At 32.2% G+C, this 17,489-nt stretch overlaps 3 protein-coding genes across 5 annotated transcripts; 1 reads left to right on the top strand and 2 right to left on the bottom strand.

Moving 5' to 3' along the window:
• Positions 1–248: 248 nt before the first annotated feature.
• On the bottom strand, positions 249–3,958 carry LOC101489755 (uncharacterized). 2 transcript variants are annotated; one of them, XM_004502096.4, is made up of 6 exons: positions 3,825–3,958; positions 3,571–3,632; positions 3,326–3,397; positions 2,160–2,326; positions 1,823–1,934; positions 249–735 (listed from the first exon to the last, which is right to left on the bottom strand). In XM_004502096.4, the coding sequence occupies exons 2-6, from the start codon at positions 3,598–3,600 to the stop codon at positions 496–498; spliced, it is 621 nt and encodes a 206-aa protein (XP_004502153.1). In that variant the 5' UTR covers positions 3,601–3,632; positions 3,825–3,958; the 3' UTR covers positions 249–495. The 2 variants fall into 2 exon arrangements, with proteins under 2 accessions (XP_004502153.1, XP_012571785.1); XM_012716331.3 differs by having other exon boundaries at positions 3,797–3,830.
• Positions 3,959–5,173: 1,215 nt separating this feature from the next.
• LOC101488770 (protein ACTIVITY OF BC1 COMPLEX KINASE 7, chloroplastic) lies at positions 5,174–11,473 on the top strand. The gene is made up of 18 exons (XM_004502092.4): positions 5,174–5,468; positions 6,187–6,783; positions 7,050–7,193; positions 7,315–7,440; positions 7,517–7,604; positions 8,089–8,182; positions 8,368–8,461; positions 8,659–8,713; positions 8,856–8,947; positions 9,052–9,222; positions 9,452–9,508; positions 9,612–9,695; positions 9,882–9,966; positions 10,133–10,194; positions 10,293–10,367; positions 10,506–10,610; positions 10,899–11,040; positions 11,144–11,473. The coding sequence occupies exons 2-18, from the start codon at positions 6,202–6,204 to the stop codon at positions 11,215–11,217; spliced, it is 2,130 nt and encodes a 709-aa protein (XP_004502149.1). The 5' UTR covers positions 5,174–5,468; positions 6,187–6,201; the 3' UTR covers positions 11,218–11,473.
• A 723-nt stretch (positions 11,474–12,196) lies between these two features.
• LOC101488436 (uncharacterized) lies at positions 12,197–16,103 on the bottom strand. 2 transcript variants are annotated; one of them, XM_073368502.1, is made up of 6 exons: positions 15,661–16,103; positions 14,746–15,024; positions 14,574–14,622; positions 13,304–13,580; positions 12,920–12,998; positions 12,197–12,547 (listed from the first exon to the last, which is right to left on the bottom strand). In XM_073368502.1, the coding sequence occupies exons 1-6, from the start codon at positions 16,033–16,035 to the stop codon at positions 12,371–12,373; spliced, it is 1,236 nt and encodes a 411-aa protein (XP_073224603.1). In that variant the 5' UTR covers positions 16,036–16,103; the 3' UTR covers positions 12,197–12,370. The 2 variants fall into 2 exon arrangements, with proteins under 2 accessions (XP_073224603.1, XP_004502148.1); XM_004502091.4 differs by having other exon boundaries at positions 15,598–16,102.
• Positions 16,104–17,489: the final 1,386 nt, after the last annotated feature.

Genomic DNA, 17,489 nt, shown 5'->3' with positions numbered 1-17,489 from the left:
GTACTTCAAATATTTTACGTTATTGGGATGTTGGTTTAAATCGTACACCGTGTTTACCACCGGCCTCAAACATTTTCTTAAATCCTTCACCGTGTCAGTTTGTAGCAGCAATGTTGCAAATTAGTACAGCAATTTCCTAGCATGCTTCCTACCTCAAATTCTTGTTATAGATGTTGTTGATGGTAAATAGGTAAAGCGATTAAAATTGATGCCAATTGTTGTCAAATAAATAAATAAATTGATGCCAATTGCCAAATGTACCTTTAGAATGCCATAACTCGAACTTGAAGCATTATCACAAAAAGATGCAAGATTGTGTATTGAACAGTTTCTTCTTAACTATGCTCTTACTTGGACAACTTAAACAAGAATTCAAACACAATTCAATGACATTATAGGATTTGCTAAAAGCAAACAGATAAAGACTAGGAGGCCACATCTCATTCAAATGATAACTCATAGGTCAGAACAATCCCCAATGAGCAAATAACATTTTCAGGCACTCTCTTCTTGTGCTTCGCCCTTTTTGCCATTCTTCATTTCATCAGTAATCTGTTGCCGCTGCTCAGCATTCACTTGCTGCTGCTCTGCCTTTTTCTGTGCTCGAATCATTGCACGCCTTGCTCGTGGTCGCATTTCTCGTACGGTCCTAGGAGGCATCACATAAGGTTCAAGTGGCCGATCACCAAAAGGGTGCTCACTGCCAGGAAAGATCCTTAATTTTCGATCCCTATCCTACATATGTCAGCAATAATGCAAAAAAAAATTTACTTAGAAGAACAATTCTTCAATACTGCATAACCAATAAAAAAGAATCAGAAATAACATCTCACAGGATGAAAAGAACAATAATTGAAAATCACAGCTCTCAAGAAAACAATTCTTTAGCAAAAGGTAGTTGAAACTTAACTCTGGACTTGTATGAAAATGACCTGATATATTTTATATACACTGATAGCACTGTTTCCCGCCCTTCTCTCTTTTATAATGCAAATGTAAGCAAAATACTTTTAAGTAAAAGTGTTAAAACATTAAACATTGGATTCTGATAAAATTAAGATCACTTACTCCTATTCGATTGATGCAGAATGGTGAAAGTGGATTTTTAGTTGCCAGATTTACAATTAACAATGGATGACAGCTGTAAGTTCAACAGAGTCTTAGAGGACTGCCGTTCTAGAATTCATAATAAAAGCAAGCCCAGAGACTTGCTCCAGCAAAATCGGATGAATAGTTCTTGTCTCATACTCCAAATAGCTCGGTTATTGTCTCTAATTGTGAAAAAATTGTGATTCTTACAGGGAAGTTTGCTGCTAAACATGGTTGTGATATTTTAATAATATATATTGCATTGACACTCTGTCCTCATTATTTCCTTGTTTTTCTTTTGAATTGTAATTTAGGTTTGACTATAAAAAAATAGATTGTAAAAGATTTGAACCTGTAAGAATAATTAATTTGGAAGTATAATGGTAGAGAGATTTTAGAAATCCATGGGTTCATCTTGTTACAATTAATTTATAATAATTCTTGCAGGGCACCATTTTAGAATACCATTAGATCCTACCCCAAGATCAATTTTGATCACTACTAAAGATACCCTCAAGTCACTATCATTACACTCTGGGAATCATAACCTAACATCTTTAATATATCATGTCATATTATTTGGAGTTTTCTATTTTTTGGTCTCAAATAGGATTCTACTTTTGCAAAATTCAAAACAACAATGAAAAAACACTCTCATTCTGACCACCAGTAATTTAATTCTCATACTAAGTTAAAAACAAAACCCAAAAACATTGTTCTTCAAAGCACTTACATCACGCAGTTTGTTTCTAGGCAGCATGCGTAGAACAGCTTTGCGAATAACGTCTGTAGGGTCTTTTGCCATCTGATCCTTCAGAGTTCTTTGCTTAAGGTTGCCCACATACCTACATGCCACTACTTTATGTCAAAAAAAGTCTGAATAATGCCAAAAGATTATGTGGCACAAGAAACCATATACAAAATGACAATTATAATATTGGAGGCAGAATTTCATAGAAGATAGGCATCTAAATCAGAATAAAACCATTTAATCTATAAGAAGCCTAAAATTTTAAATATTTCTTAGGTTCTAATAAAATGTATTAACTGTAGCAATGCAATGAACTTGCCCTGTATGCCAGTAGTAGATCTTGTCTGTAAGTTTTCTTCCAGTCACACAAATATCCTTGGCATTAAGCACAATGCACATATCTCCATCATCACGATTAGGAGTATAAGTTGGCTTGTCCTTTCCTTGAACTACAGTAGCAATTTGAGATGCTAACCTCCCAAGAATCTACACGAGCAACATATGAATTAGCAAAATGACCTCATGACCTCAAATAAGCAAATAACTCAGTAGTTGATCACAATCCAGAGTTTAGTCACTAATCAAAAGTGTATAAAATGTCCAGAGCTCGGGAATCTTCTACACGATCTCAAATAGCCCATGCTTATAAGTAATTCACTCATAAATTGCTTCAAAATTCACTCAATAATTTTTTTCAAAATGCTCCACCAAAATCGGTTCACAGCTTGACCTTCCGAAAGAAGTAGTTAATTACCTATGATAATTTAGATAAGATATATGTTCTCATTAGACCTAGCATTACAATTAGATGCTGCAAAAGATTTATATTCATTTTAGATTATTATAAAGTGAAGTTGGCTAGTCCAATTATGAGGATAATTGTTCAACAGAAAGAACAAATTTTAATTAGGACAGGACACAAGTATAATAAAATTAACATAAAGCACAAATCCTAAACCAAAAGAGAGAACTAATAATTATAAAGTGAACACGGGTCATCATAGACGTAATAAAATGCTGTAACTTATTTAATTATTATAGTATTCCCATCTGTATTGGTATAATTCGATAAACCAATGCAAGAAGTTACGAAATGCTGCTAAAAACATAGGATGCATTTGACATGGATACGTGTTGGATATGGGAACGGCTACTATTTTAAAGTGTTTCTACTTCCTTACTCTTCTTTAACTTTCAATCCTAATAGTACATGATATACAAGCTAATCGGCAAAATGATTGGGAACCATTTCATTAACCTATTATCTCACATTCCATTTTTTTCTCATGATGCAATGCAAATGCAGCCAATAAAAAAAGTAAAACCATAACATATTCTACAAGTCTGACATAAGCTTACTCTACAACCACAAACTTCTAACAATAAAAAAAAACTGCTAAAATATTACATCAAAATCATCATTTCATGGTCACACTCACTCTGTATATTATTCAGGAGATGGGAACAGGTAAAAACTAGACTCACCTGGCCCTTGGCATCAAAAACCCGCCACCGAAGACCATCAAGATTAATGCGTCTAAGTCCAGCTGCAGCTTTCTGAAAACACAATAGCACCAGTGTTTACAATACAATTCCCAAAAAGATTCAACTCCATCCTATATCACACTGATTTGAACTAACAACAGAACAAGTGCATTTTCACAAACACTTGGCATGCACATTTAAATAAACTAGTTCATAATGAAAACGGGATTTCAAAATTAGTTTACCTTGAGGTTGAAGGAGTTAACCATCTTCATGTTTGCCTCAGTTTCTTCTGTCGATCTTCTTCCTATTCAAACAAAAATTAAGGTGCGTTGAGTTATGAAGCGTGTAAAGTAGTGATTGGGAATGAAGTACATTGAGTGTAGAAGCAAGGGTTAAATCAAAATGAGACATGAAATATATCAAAATATCGAGATTAATAACAGGAACAACATATTCAAATTTCAGTACTTTTGCGTATCAACACTAACAGTAGTACCTTTTCTTCTTGTCTTTTCCACGAATGCTGTCTTTTCTTTTACTCGCGCGCACAGTTCTGTTGCTACACACGATTTGTGCAGATATGGATTAAACCCGTTATCTCTCACATATGGGTCAAGCCCATTATATTTTTTAGACTTCAGCGAGTTTCATGCGCTTAATTAGAAAATTTTAAAACTCAAATTATTTTGCAAAAATACTTTGTATTTTCATTTTTAAAAAGTATGTTGATTTTATCTTGATGATTCTTTTTTTCATTTGATTGAAAATCTATATAATCTAGATGATACATATAAAATGTTAAATAAATTTAAAATTATTTAATAGATTATTAGACTCATAAAAATTAACAATGGTCAATATAAATACATAAGACATTAATTTTGATATATTTCAATAATATATGAAATAATTTTATATTTGTGTAAAATTTTATATCTATGATTTATATAAAATAAAAATTTCAATCCAAACTGAAAAATTGAAAAAAAAGAGAGTAAAATTAAGAGAAATAAAGATGATTGAGACACAATGATGAAGATTTATATTTAGACGATCCAAACTCATAAATAATTTTTCACTTAAAAAATATCTCATTTTTTAAAAATAATGAAAAAATATGTTATTTTTATTCTCTAATTATGTGTTAATTGTATTTATTAACAAATAGATAATATATTTTTAAGGCAAATAATTCTCTATTTTTTATAAATATAAAAAAAAAAACTATTTTTATTATTTATGAAAATGTATCATATTTAGCTAGCACTCCATATATCCAATGAAAAAAAGAAACTAACAATGCATATTCTTCCATCATAATGACTTACTTTTAAAAAAAACACATCCTAACTTTTTATTGACAAGTTATAAAACATTTTTAAAAAATAAAACAAAAAATGTTTTTATAAAATAAACAGATCCTTAATTAATATTACTTTTTTTACTCAATTTTATTGAATATCATAAAATTCAAAATGTCACGGTAGCCAAAATTTAAGTACTATAAGTGACAAAACTATCAAAAAAAATTAATTTGAACGTTAAATCTTATCTATATATTATTTTTTGTTTTAATAATTTTGAATTTGCATTATTTTTTTTTTATCGATTTATTCTACTAGTTTAAAATAAGTATCATATTTTTTATAGTACAAATATAACAAACCTCTTACAATGGTAGAGCTGAATTCTCCCAATTATCATGCACCCTTTTCTCCTATGAATCGGTTAATTAAAATCCAAAACAGAAATTGCAAAATCTTATTCTTGTCTGACATTTAATTTTGATAGATATTATTATTTCCCCACACAAAGAGTACCATACGTTTTGTTCACCAAAGAATTTGACCCATGCGGTTCAAAGCGACCCATGTCACACGCATCAAACCTTCTGAATTGTGGTACTCGGAGATTCCACTTCCTTTTATTTTCTTTCTAAATAACTAAAATTCCCATTTCACTTTTGTCGCGTTTATACCGAAATTTAGGAAAATTAAAACAAAACAGTGAGAAAATCAATAATGGTTCATATAATGTTGAACCACTTGATGTACCTTTGAAACGTGGAAGCAATAACATCCTCCTAGTACATCTGCTTTGTGGGTCCTTCAGTTGAGGCTGTCTCTTTTAATCTCTCCTGGTATGTTTCACTCTTCTTCTATTTCTCTCAATTGTTATTTGTTGTGTTGTACTCTTAAGTTATCTCAAGTGAGTATGTGATTTGAGATCTCCAGTTTAAATTTAATGAAAATTAATCTGTTGCAAAGGGTGAAGTTTTATTAAAGTTTTGATTTCCATCAAGTCAAATGGAATATCAATTAATCTATTTATGTATACAGTATTTTTCTCTTTGGTGTTTCTAAGTTATTATTATGATTGCAAATTGATATTCAGTTTGGGAGTAATTGAATATCAAACTCTATGCTTTTCATGGTTGACTCTAGGATTTTCTTTTTCTTTGTTTAATTATTTGAGATAAAGTTCATAAGCTTTATGTTTTATTGGTTGGTTAGTTTCCTTTTATGCATGTTCCACATTGATAAACACTTCCTTTTCTTTCAACACAAAGATCATGTTCACACTCAGTTCAATTAAACTGCATGGTGAGTTTATGTTGTACTGGTTGTATTGAACTCGGCTAAGATAAATGTATAGTAGTGGAATGAAGCTGTTGCTAAATTAATTGAATTTCATTAATTTGTTATTTACCATTTTTAGATGTTCGTATTTTTTTGGCATTTTGATCCTTCAACAGTTTGAGCTTTCAAATTATATTGTTTGATTTTCTAACTGGAGTTCAGAACGACCTTGACATTCACCATTTCTTGTTCTTACTTTTTATACTAATTTTTGTGTAGGTATCATCACCATAAATGGCAGTAATAATGGCTTTGCACGGTTCCTATTGTAACAATATTGAGTCGGTAAATCAGTGGAGACCACTAGACAATCTTGGTTTTACAGGCTCGATTTCAGTTCATAAATTGTCAAAGGATAAAAGGTCGACATCTGATAAATCAAGGAATGATAAATTTCATAGGTTTGCAGTGGAAATGCGACAGACTGAAATGCCTCCATCAAAATATGGTACTAATGGTAGAGCTGTTAAAATGGTACCAGCAACTGAGGTAGCAAAAAGGAAGACAACGTCGGAGAATAAAGTGGAGATAGTAAATGGCTCAAAGAAAACTGTTAATGGAACAAGTTTGGTAAGAAGAGATGTTACACCAACCTTGACAAAGACAGCAAAGCCTAAAGCCTCCAAAGAACTTCCACCAGTGGAGGAAGAGCTAACAGTTTTGCCCTCTGATGAAGGTTTCAGTTGGGCCAATGAAAATTACAATTCCTGGCAGAGATCTATTGATGTCTGGTCCTTTGTTCTTTCTTTTCGCGTCCGTGTTCTTTTGGACAATGCAAAATGGGCATACGTAGGTGGCTTTACAGAAGAAAAGCAGGTAGGCTGTGGAAGTTATTTTGTGGACTCACTCGATTAGTTTTTTCAATGTTGTCAAATAGTTGCGCTATAATGCAATAGCGCATCGGAATCTGAATAATTTCTGGCGTGTATAGTGGTGCTATAGCACTTTAGTATAGAGGAATTTGAACAAACCGCTATTTTTTGTGATCCGCAATTGATAACAATTTTTTTTTATAATAATCAATTAACTTTTTGTTTGTGATTGTGCTTGCTAAGCTGAAGTAATATAACTTTGCATTTTAGAAAAGCAGAATGCGGAAAACGGCTTCATGGCTAAGAGAGTGTGTATTACAGCTCGGTCCAACTTTCATTAAACTTGGACAGTTATCATCAACGAGGTCAGATCTATTTCCCCGTGAGTATGTGGATGAACTCGCAAAATTGCAGGTATTTTTGTAGATTATTTGTCCATAGTTTAGGTTCATTGGAGATTTTTTGATTTATGTGTATTAAACCTTGATGGACAGTTTTTATAAAAATTATTAATTCTTAATATAACATTTTTCAGGACAAGGTCCCTGCTTTCTCCCCAAAGAAAGCAATAGGCTTTATTGAGAGTGAATTAGGAGCTCCCATTAATGTACTGTTTAAAGAGTTCGAAGATCGGCCAATTGCTGCTGCAAGTCTTGGTCAGGTAATTTTGCAGTACAAACTATGAGATAAGATTATTCAGTTCTTTTTCACATCAATTTTTTCTGCGCTGTTTGTAGGTTCATCGTGCAATTCTGCACAATGGAGAAAAAGTAGTTATCAAAGTTCAAAGGCCTGGCCTGAAGAAGCTATTTGACATTGACTTGCGTAAGTTGTGCTCATTTTGTTTCTACATTTTTACATCTTGTGTTTTTAGTAGAGTTTTATCACATTTAAGATGGATCTAAGGATTTCTGGATTGCTGGAGGATATCCTCAGTACAATTTATCATTTAGATACATGATCTACAATCTCTAATATTACAAAACTAGGAAAACAGAAAAACTAGTAAAGATATCCTTATTTATATACATTGTTTTCAAGAAATTCCTAGAAAATATATGCTTATTTATATGTTATATCTTATTCTGAAGCCTTATATAAGTATTTTCGAAAACTGCTTTATTTTTTTATAATCTAATATGATCAATGGGTATGTTGTTACTTTTCCATAACTACTTTTAGCTTTAAAATTACATATTATAGTTAGTTTTTTGCTTGATAATATGATACCATCCAAACAAGTAATGTTAAAGCTTGGTAATTGTTGTAATTTCGTTTTTTACTCTAACAATTTGATTGTACTATCCAGGAAACTTAAAGCTGATTGCAGAGTATTTTCAGAGAAGTGAAACTCTAGGTGGTCCTACTAGAGATTGGATTGGTATATATGAAGAATGTGCAACGTAAGTAGTACAAACATTATGTCAGAAGAAAACTCCACCTTCCCTCATTACATGTTAAAGGCTTAGCAAAAATTTTAGGGCTTCATTAATCTTGTCACTATTTATTTTTTACATCATTTTTAATACTTCTAATTGGTACGCTGCCTTGTATAATTGTTATTGTTTCCGCACATGCTACTTTTCAGGATTTTGTATCAAGAAATTGATTATATAAATGAAGGGAAGAATGCTGATAGGTTCCGCCGAGATTTTCGAAACATAAAGTGGGTCCGAGTACCTGTATGTTTCTTTCTGCAATACTAAACCCTATTTAATATTTGAATTGTTTCAGCTTCCTTGAAACTTGATCTACTCTGACCTTCATAATCCTGTCTCATATATTGCAAACTTGTTGAATTTATATAACCTATATAAATTGCCTATCTCTAGCACCGATTTAGATTTTAACCGCATAGCCTTCATTTGCACCCTTGTAGCTGGTTTATTGGGATTATACAGCAATGAAGGTGTTGACCTTGGAGTATGTACCAGGTTACCATCTTCACTAGTGCATATTTCTTGTTTTCCTTTCAGTCCAAGCTAATAACTTTCTTTCCTTTAAGTGTTATCTATCATTATGCCACTGAACTTGGATTCAAAACTGTCCTTATTTGATTTTACATTCCGGGAACAGGTATTAAAATAAATCAAGTGGATATGTTGACTTCTCGTGGCTATGATCGATTACGGATCTCATCACGTGCTATTGAGGCGTACTTGATTCAGGTCCTCAATGTTGTTTCTGTCTGAAAATTGTTCTAATATCTGATGTTGAATATATTTGTCTCGCGGGAATTTTTATATAATTTTCATTTTTGCTTGTGTTAAAGATATTGAAAACAGGTTTCTTTCACGCTGATCCACATCCTGGAAATCTTGCTATCGATGTTGATGAATCAATTATTTATTATGACTTTGGCATGATGGGGGAGATAAAATCTTTCACCCGGGAGAGATTGCTTGAACTATTTTATGCTGTTTATGAGAAAGATGCCAAAAAGGTCTAGTTTTTTTGCTATACTTGCAATATTTAAAGCGTCAGACATTTGTGCTTCATAGGTGTGTGTGTGTGTTCACACACACATTAAGGCTCATGGTTTGTTTTTACAATAAAACTGAATTATAGCAGTAAACTTGTCCTAATTATCTAAGAAGTTACATTGAACTTGAAATTACAAATTTCAGTGCCCTTTTCAATGTTACTTAAACTTTCAGTTGACAACGATGCAGGTTATGCAATGCCTTATTGATCTTGGAGCACTCCAACCCACTGGGGACCTGTCAGCTGTAAGAATATGAAGCAGCTTTAATCATTTAAAAGACCGTCATTTAACAGTTTGAAATTATGATCCATATCTTGATCTCATAAATTTCTTAACTTGACTTTCAGGTGAGGAGATCTGTACAGTTTTTCTTGGACAATCTTCTAAGCCAGACACCAGATCAACAGCAGACATTGTCTGCAATTGGGGAGGTATGTGAGTATTTAGTTCTTTTGGATGAACGAATTTGTAGTTCGTTCGTGATTATTTTGGGTAATTGTTTAATCATTAGAAATGATGATAATTAGTTGAAGATGGAAAATAATTGTTTTACTTGGTTTGGTCCCAATTATCTACAGAATTTATGAAAATTTTATTATTGATTAATTTTCTGGCAGGATTTGTTTGCAATAGCACAAGACCAGCCATTCCGGTTTCCATCTACCTTCACCTTTGTTATCAGAGCATTTTCTACACTTGAAGGTTTGCCCCTTCTCTTTCCTAAATTATTTGCCTTAGGTTAGATGTACCTCTATTATAGACACAGTAATTTCTCGATCTTTACAGAATCAATATCACGTGAATGAGAAAATTTAATAGAACTTTATATTTTATCTAATCTTTTTCTGGCTTTTTATTGTTCTGGTAGGCATAGGTTACATACTCAATCCAGATTTCTCGTTTGTGAAGATTGCTGCACCCTATGCACAGGTTAGACTGTCTATAACGATTAACGAGTTATTGTTCCCATTGTCGGTTAAAATGCTATGTTATACTTAATTACTCATACACCATATATGGTTTTACAGGAACTTCTAGATGTAAGACAAAATCAGCGCACTGGCCCACAATTCGTCGAGCAGATAAGAAAGCAAGCAAATGATGTACCACACTTGGAACTTCCATTTTAGTTTTTCATTCTAGATGATGGTTCTTTGTAATTTAAAATTCTGATGTGAAACATTACTTTAATAATGGCACTATAATAACTAGAATTGACAAGTCTCATGGAACATTTATAGGTAAGAACAAATTCCATGTCAATGCCATACAGAGTTCAAAGAATAGAGGAGTTTGTAAAGCAAGTTGAGGCAGGGGATCTAAAGCTCCGAGTTCGAGTACTAGAGGTAGGAAAATTCTTTTTCACGTGGTATTGTATATATGTTGTGTATCAATATACTTCTGTACATTGGATTATATTGGATATAGCATTTTGATGTGGATATAAACTATTTCTAATTAGAGATGATTTGGTGTCTCCTTAAAATTCCATCAAAGGTTCTTGGACTAGTCTATGGAAAACTACTCCCTATATTTCTAACTCTAAGTTTGAAAGGTTAATAAGTTTTCCAAAGTAAGTATTGATTCTTCAACTTATTTTTTCTTACTGGCAAATGTTTATCTTGATTTGCCAGTCTGAAAGAGCTGCTCGGAAAGCAACAGTATTACAAATGGCTACGATGTATACAGTATTGGGAGGAGCGCTGCTAAATATTGGTGTCAATTTGAGTAGCCAAGGAAATCAAGCTTTTGCAAATGGATCATTCGTTGGTGCAGGTGATTTTATACCACAGTTTTTGTCAAAAGATTGTTTTATTATGTTCAATAGTCTATCAGTTTTATTCTTGTGACTGAGTGGTATCAGCTTATTCATATGCAGGTATTTTGTTCACATTATTTTTGAGGTCTATGCAAAGGGTAAATAAGCTTGACAAGTTTGAGAAAATGTTATAATTCTTTCCCAGCAAAAATCCGATTCCTTCATGTATATGCAAAATATTGTTGACAACATTCAATTTTTTCACATACATATACTAAGTTATACAAATACCAGTTATATAGAAGAACAAATTGAATATTGGAGGGTGTTGAAACTGCAAGAAACATTTCCTTGATGATATAGGAAAATGCAGTAGTTTAGTAACAAGAAAAAGAAATTTGTCGTTTAACCATGGACACTATAGTCAACTAAATGACTTGTTTTCCACAATTTCGCACTAGTTATTGCTTCCCTTGTATACTATTTTAATCCCAAACATTGCCAATAGAGTTGAGTTGAGATCTTCTCTATTTTTTAAAATAAATGAATGGAGAGCATTATTATTACAATATTTTTGTATAAAGTATATAAATGTTTAATTTGTCACATGCTCTAAAAATGCATGTAAATATACACAAAATTACAGTAATGAAAGAAATAGATAGGGTGAGAAATGGAAAGAATTCCAACTCCAACAATTGTACCTCAGATAACTGAGTTTGAAAAATATGAGAACTGAGTTTATAATTTTTCAAGTAAAAACAAGAAAGCATTGTAGTGTTTTGAATTACCAAGTTGACATTAATTATAATTTAATTTAAGATCAATTTTTCATGTTTAGAACTCACTTATAAATATGAAAATAGTTTATTTGAAAATAATCTTTTATGTTATTACTCTTATAATTCATAACTATTTCGTTCATCCCTCAACTTTGGTTCTTTTAGCTTTAAAAACATATTATGAAATAATAAAATTTTCTTTTTTTTACTTTTTATTAAGTAAAAATAAAATTCATTTCATATATGTTTTTGGAATTTCAAAGGTACAAAAGGAAAAACTTCATTAAATGAATCTTGATTTTCTAAAAGAATCAAAGTTTTAAGATAAAAGTAAAATGCTTAAAGGGCCAAAGTGTCAGACCAAAGGTTGCCCACACTTTATCTCATGATATTTAGTGCATAACTAGGAGAGGGATATATTAATGTCAAAAGAGAAACTAGGATTCTGTATTCACTTTTCCTGTCCACTAAGCTTATATACAAGAAAGGTTATATTAACAATTGCTGAAAAATTCTATACAAAATCAGTACCAGCTGTTAAAAAAGTTCATCAAAGGACCTAGTTTCAAATTCCAAACACACTTCCCTCCATAAGTGCAAGCTTCTTGTGCAGCCGCACTTGGTGATCAGAAAATTCCAAAAACAAATCCCTCATAGCACTAGATATCTGGAATTCTTGAGTTCCTGACTGTACAAGCTTCAAATTGTTGCTCGTTCTACTCCTTTCATCCTGTGATACATTCTGAAAAAACAAAATGTTTTGCATTTGCAAAGAACAGCATTTAGTTATTATTGCACTGCACCTAATCAATTTCTGCAGTCCCTAGTGCCTGATCAATTGAACATGGTGGCACAACTTATTAAAACTTCAAAGTTAGCCGCAAGATTATATAATAAGATTTTCAAAACAAATGGATTGCGTGTTTGACAGCATGCATTCTCATCAGGAGACCAGATGCTAGCGAAATATGATTGATTAATTTACTAATTTACAAATGCAAGTAATGATTCTTCTGGTTCCTCGTGTGACAATCCTATGGTGGCCATGCTTACCAACTACCGAGCCATTAAATTATACTTTGTTGGAAAAGAGGAGGAATGAATTGCTGTATACCTCATATTTAGGCCCCAGTGTTCCTATTGATGCTTTGATATTTTTGAGACCTACTTGTTTTTCAATTATCACCCAAGGCCTGAAAAAAGACATGAAAAGGTTTGAATGGCAAATGAAAACGGTCATACATAACATATACACAATTCTCTCGCCTAGGCTTGCAGATGCATAACCTTTTTCTAAGCATTGTTGATTAAATTACAAAAATATATTATTACCACTAAAACAGTCTAGAATCCTTGTTAAAATATTTACTTAAGTTGACAAATCAGGCATTCACTTTCCAAGGTTGAACCAAGAATAAATGGCCAAAGTAAGCTATTCATCAAATGTATAACACAGACATCAACATTTATGAACTATAAACAAACATAATTGTAATACCTGCCAGTTGAAGATGTTATGATGTGGTTGGGATTTGTCAAAAAGTCACAAAGCTTATGAAAATTTTGTTCAGTGTGCAACATAATGGCACCCCTGGTATATATCTCCGATGATAAACTTGAAAAAATGAAGACTGTAGCTGATATTTGAGCATGTCTCTGTAAGAACTCTACAGCTGTTGATGAACATAATCCTTTCTCAAGATTGCCCACCAATATCATCCACACATTTCTTTTTCCTTCCAACTCTTTATCTTCCTTTGTTCTGTCAAGGTTGACTAAGACCAAAAAAGGAAAAACGGATGAAAAAGTTTTGATGATTTATAATAATATAGAACATTTTCATAAAAAAATACAAAGTACAATTGCACACTGAATGAAAGCCAAAGTGGATGGATATGATAAATGAGTGTAGAACATGCTGGCAAGCAAAGAAGGTCTGAATCTGTTTCAATGCACATGGGTAAGGTTCAAGAAAAATTGATGGGCAGGGTTCCCAAATTCTACCTAGGACCAAGCAAGGTCTCCCTCGGATAGTAAGATCCCACCTACTAGAAGAGTTGCATCTACAAAACACGCACAGTAATGCAAAAAAGAGATTTACATGAAATAGCTGTTAAAAAGAATATAGATAGTTATTACCTTTTAAGTAGAAAGAGATAGAATTATGATAAGTAATGCCCATATTAGTACATCTACTAAAAGAGAAAGAGAAACAATGTTCCAAACAACATAAGTGAAAGGAATTCATCGGTTTGAGAAATAGAGCAAAGTCTTTGGCAGATACCAAACATTAAGCCAAACTAAAAAGCAAACCAAATATTTGCATACAAATCCAAGGAATGGAATTCCTTTCCTTAGCACCTCCCAAAAAACTACTACATTTATTTCATTTCAAGCTCAATAACCATTTATCCATTCAAATTGTGTCACGGCCCATCTCAAAAAATGCAGAGCAAGAGTTCAATATGTGTAACACATTGTTATAATTACATTAATTTTATATTATCAACGTCAAGTTACACTTGAATGCAATCCTACTCATTTGCCAGTCGGGTAAAATCTGAAATGATTCTACATAATAGAACCCAATTAATAAATACTAAAATAACATAACTCTAAATATTGATTTGATTTTGACAACAAGGCCCAAACAGAGTCACCAGGGCAAAGAGAATCATAAACAATAACAGAAAAGCATAGAAGATTGTTACAGCAAAACCCAATCAATTTAACCTAGTATTAATCTCTACTATTAAATAGACACAAACCTTCAGGAGAATATGCACCCAAAGCAGATCGTTTGACACGTTGTTTTCCCTGGAGAGGGATATATGATGTCAAAACAGAAAAGACATTCAAGCACATAAACTTCTCAACATGCATACTAGTGGAAACTGGAAAGTACTTCAGAAACTTAGAGATACATCATACACTACTCACCTTCTGCATTCGTTCAAAAAAACTTCGTCTTTCACTAGTTTCTAAGTCTTTGAGGTAGTAGGCCCCCATTTCCTGACCAGACTTTGATTCTATTACCCTCCTTGCTATCTCAAGGAATGAAGCCACTGTTGGATCAAGCTGTATTACAGGCTGCACAATGCAAATATCCCCAACTTCTGCAGCAGTCAAATTTCCAGCATTTGGCCCATGTAACCAGTCAAGTATAAAAGTACACAGGCACTCTGCATCTTTTTTGCGAGAATGCTTGCGTTCTTGCACCTATAAAAACATGCAGAATTTCACAAGCAAATACAGATTGCAATCAAATCATTAATATAAAATAAACTGTTCTATTTTTCTCAAACCAAATAAAAAGCCATCAGCATTCTATTCTACCATCGCCAGAGGAACGGAAATCCAAAGCTCTAATAAGGAATGCTTCTAGGTTTTCAAAAGTTAGGTTTAATCATAAACTTTATGCATAAAATATCTTTACATGTAATTAGTATGTGCATTTATTTACAAAAATACTGATACATCAACTTGTATAATATATGATTAAATACTAACCCTTCAAATTCATCCCATCAATTAATACAAGTATTTACACAAACTAAACTATGGTGCATGAAGTAGCATAAACTTTCACAATTCCATTTTAAGGCGCACACGCAATCAATCAATGTCATAAATTAGTATATACTAAGGCCTATTTGAATTGGTTTATTTGAACTTATCTACTACTATAAGTATTTGTGAAAAGAACGAATCGCATAGTAATAGTAATATTGCTCTAAAATTTAAAGCTAAAAACTCAAAACGCCATTAAAAAAAAAGTAGAAAAGAACGAACCGCATCAACGATAGCGTCGTAAAATCGAAGGTCATCAGGAATAAAGTGTTGGGAAGCGCAAACCTTAACACCATGAACGAGTTTACGACATTCATAATCCTGAACCTGTACAGAGAGAGGTCTGAATCGTTTCTCAAACTCGTGAAGCGCTTCCAATGATTCGAAAAACGAGGGTTCGAACAATTGGTCTTCTTCATCAGAGAATTTTTCGTACTTTATTCTGAGGGTTTGTTTTCCCTCCATTGTAACCATAACGGTGTACCATGCATCGTCATCGAAGTTTCTAAACTCGGTAGTGTAACTCTTCTTTTGTTCGAGAATGATCGAGCTCGTTTCAGTTTTCTTCTTCGATAGTGGTTGAGTTTTTTGAACGGAGATTAGTGAAACGGTTTCCCATTTGATTGTTACGTTATGTTGCGGTGCTTTTTTCTCCGCCATTTCACCTTCTAGGGGAAGGTACAAATGAAATGAGATCCACACTGTACTTCGTACATAGCCTTTTGTTTTTTCTTCTTGTCTCTATATATATAACCTTGACAAGTACAATTAAAAATACAGTAAAAAATAGAGTCAATTTTTACAAGTTTTATGTTACAATAAAAAAATAAAATAGGTATCGATATTAAAAAAAAAAATTACTAATAACTTTTTTAATTTATCCATTCATTTATTACTATATTATCTATTAAAATGAACTATATTTCCCTCCTTATTATACTTTTGCTCATGTCTTACTATCATCATAATAAAACAAAAATTAAAATCTTCACTTGTCTAAAGGAAGATTTTAAATATTGAACTTTCCATCACTCAAAATATTCAATTTTTAATTATCCTTAATTGGATAAATGAAAATACTTTGAATTTTTATCTTGTTTTTCGCCTTTGAAGAAAAAAAGTTTTGTTGTATCAATTGTTAAGTTTAAAATGTTGGTATATTTATATTATTTTGGTCTTAAGTCACTATTTGATTCATAATGTTCATTTTTTGTTAGACTTTACCATTAAGGTGTGTATGTTGATTAATTTAAAAAAAATATTTGAAAGGTTAAATTTCTATTTTGATATATATTTGATATTTTTTAAAATTTTAAAATAGTATGATATTATATGTTGATTTATTATATCTGACAAAAATGTTGGAGCAAAATTCAATCAATATGTCTTAAAGGATAGACCATAGTTAGTATTGAATATGTGAAAAGACATTATATATTGCAGTAATGAAAAAGAGTATATCATGCGCTTGCATATGTTTAAGCAATCATGAGTCGATAATAAAGTGTTTGTTGGCTATGTGAAAGAAACTTAGTTGACTCCTCATAAGGAAAGGTTTGTTGAAGTATGGACAAATCGAGTGATGCATTTAGGAAACACAACGACTAACATGCATGTCATGTGACTCTAAATCATTGATTTTGTAATTTTATTATATATTGTTGAATTGTTCAATGGTGACAATTTATATGTAATGATAGGATTGAGTTAACTCGTTGAAAACTGAAGTCAATGTTGGAACACATCATGGGTGACATGTGTAAATGTTGGGAGGCTATGAACAACATGATAAGGTTGCAACATAAAAAAAAAATCAGGGGTTCGTTCCAACTACAAGTTCAATGTGTCCACCAAATGAAAAATTCAAAACCAAAGGACAAGTGAAGAAGAATAAGGGTAAGAAGTCAGATGGATATGATGTATATCGAGACCTTTCTTACTTTGACCATATTAATGCAATATACTGTGAAGATCCTAGTTCTCAACCATCTCAGTCATCAAAGAAGAGACAAGCATCCCAATCAAAGAAACAACTCTCTCTATCTTCAAAGCATTTGTTCTAAAGACAATTTCCCGATGTTATTTAGCCATACATTGATGACATATTTGATGTG

This window comes from Cicer arietinum, chromosome 5 (genome assembly GCF_000331145.2).
Source record: "Cicer arietinum cultivar CDC Frontier isolate Library 1 chromosome 5, Cicar.CDCFrontier_v2.0, whole genome shotgun sequence".
NCBI lineage: Eukaryota > Viridiplantae > Streptophyta > Magnoliopsida > Fabales > Fabaceae > Cicer > Cicer arietinum.
Note: the sequence above shows the minus strand (reverse complement) of the source record. Positions and strands in the feature narration are given on the sequence as shown.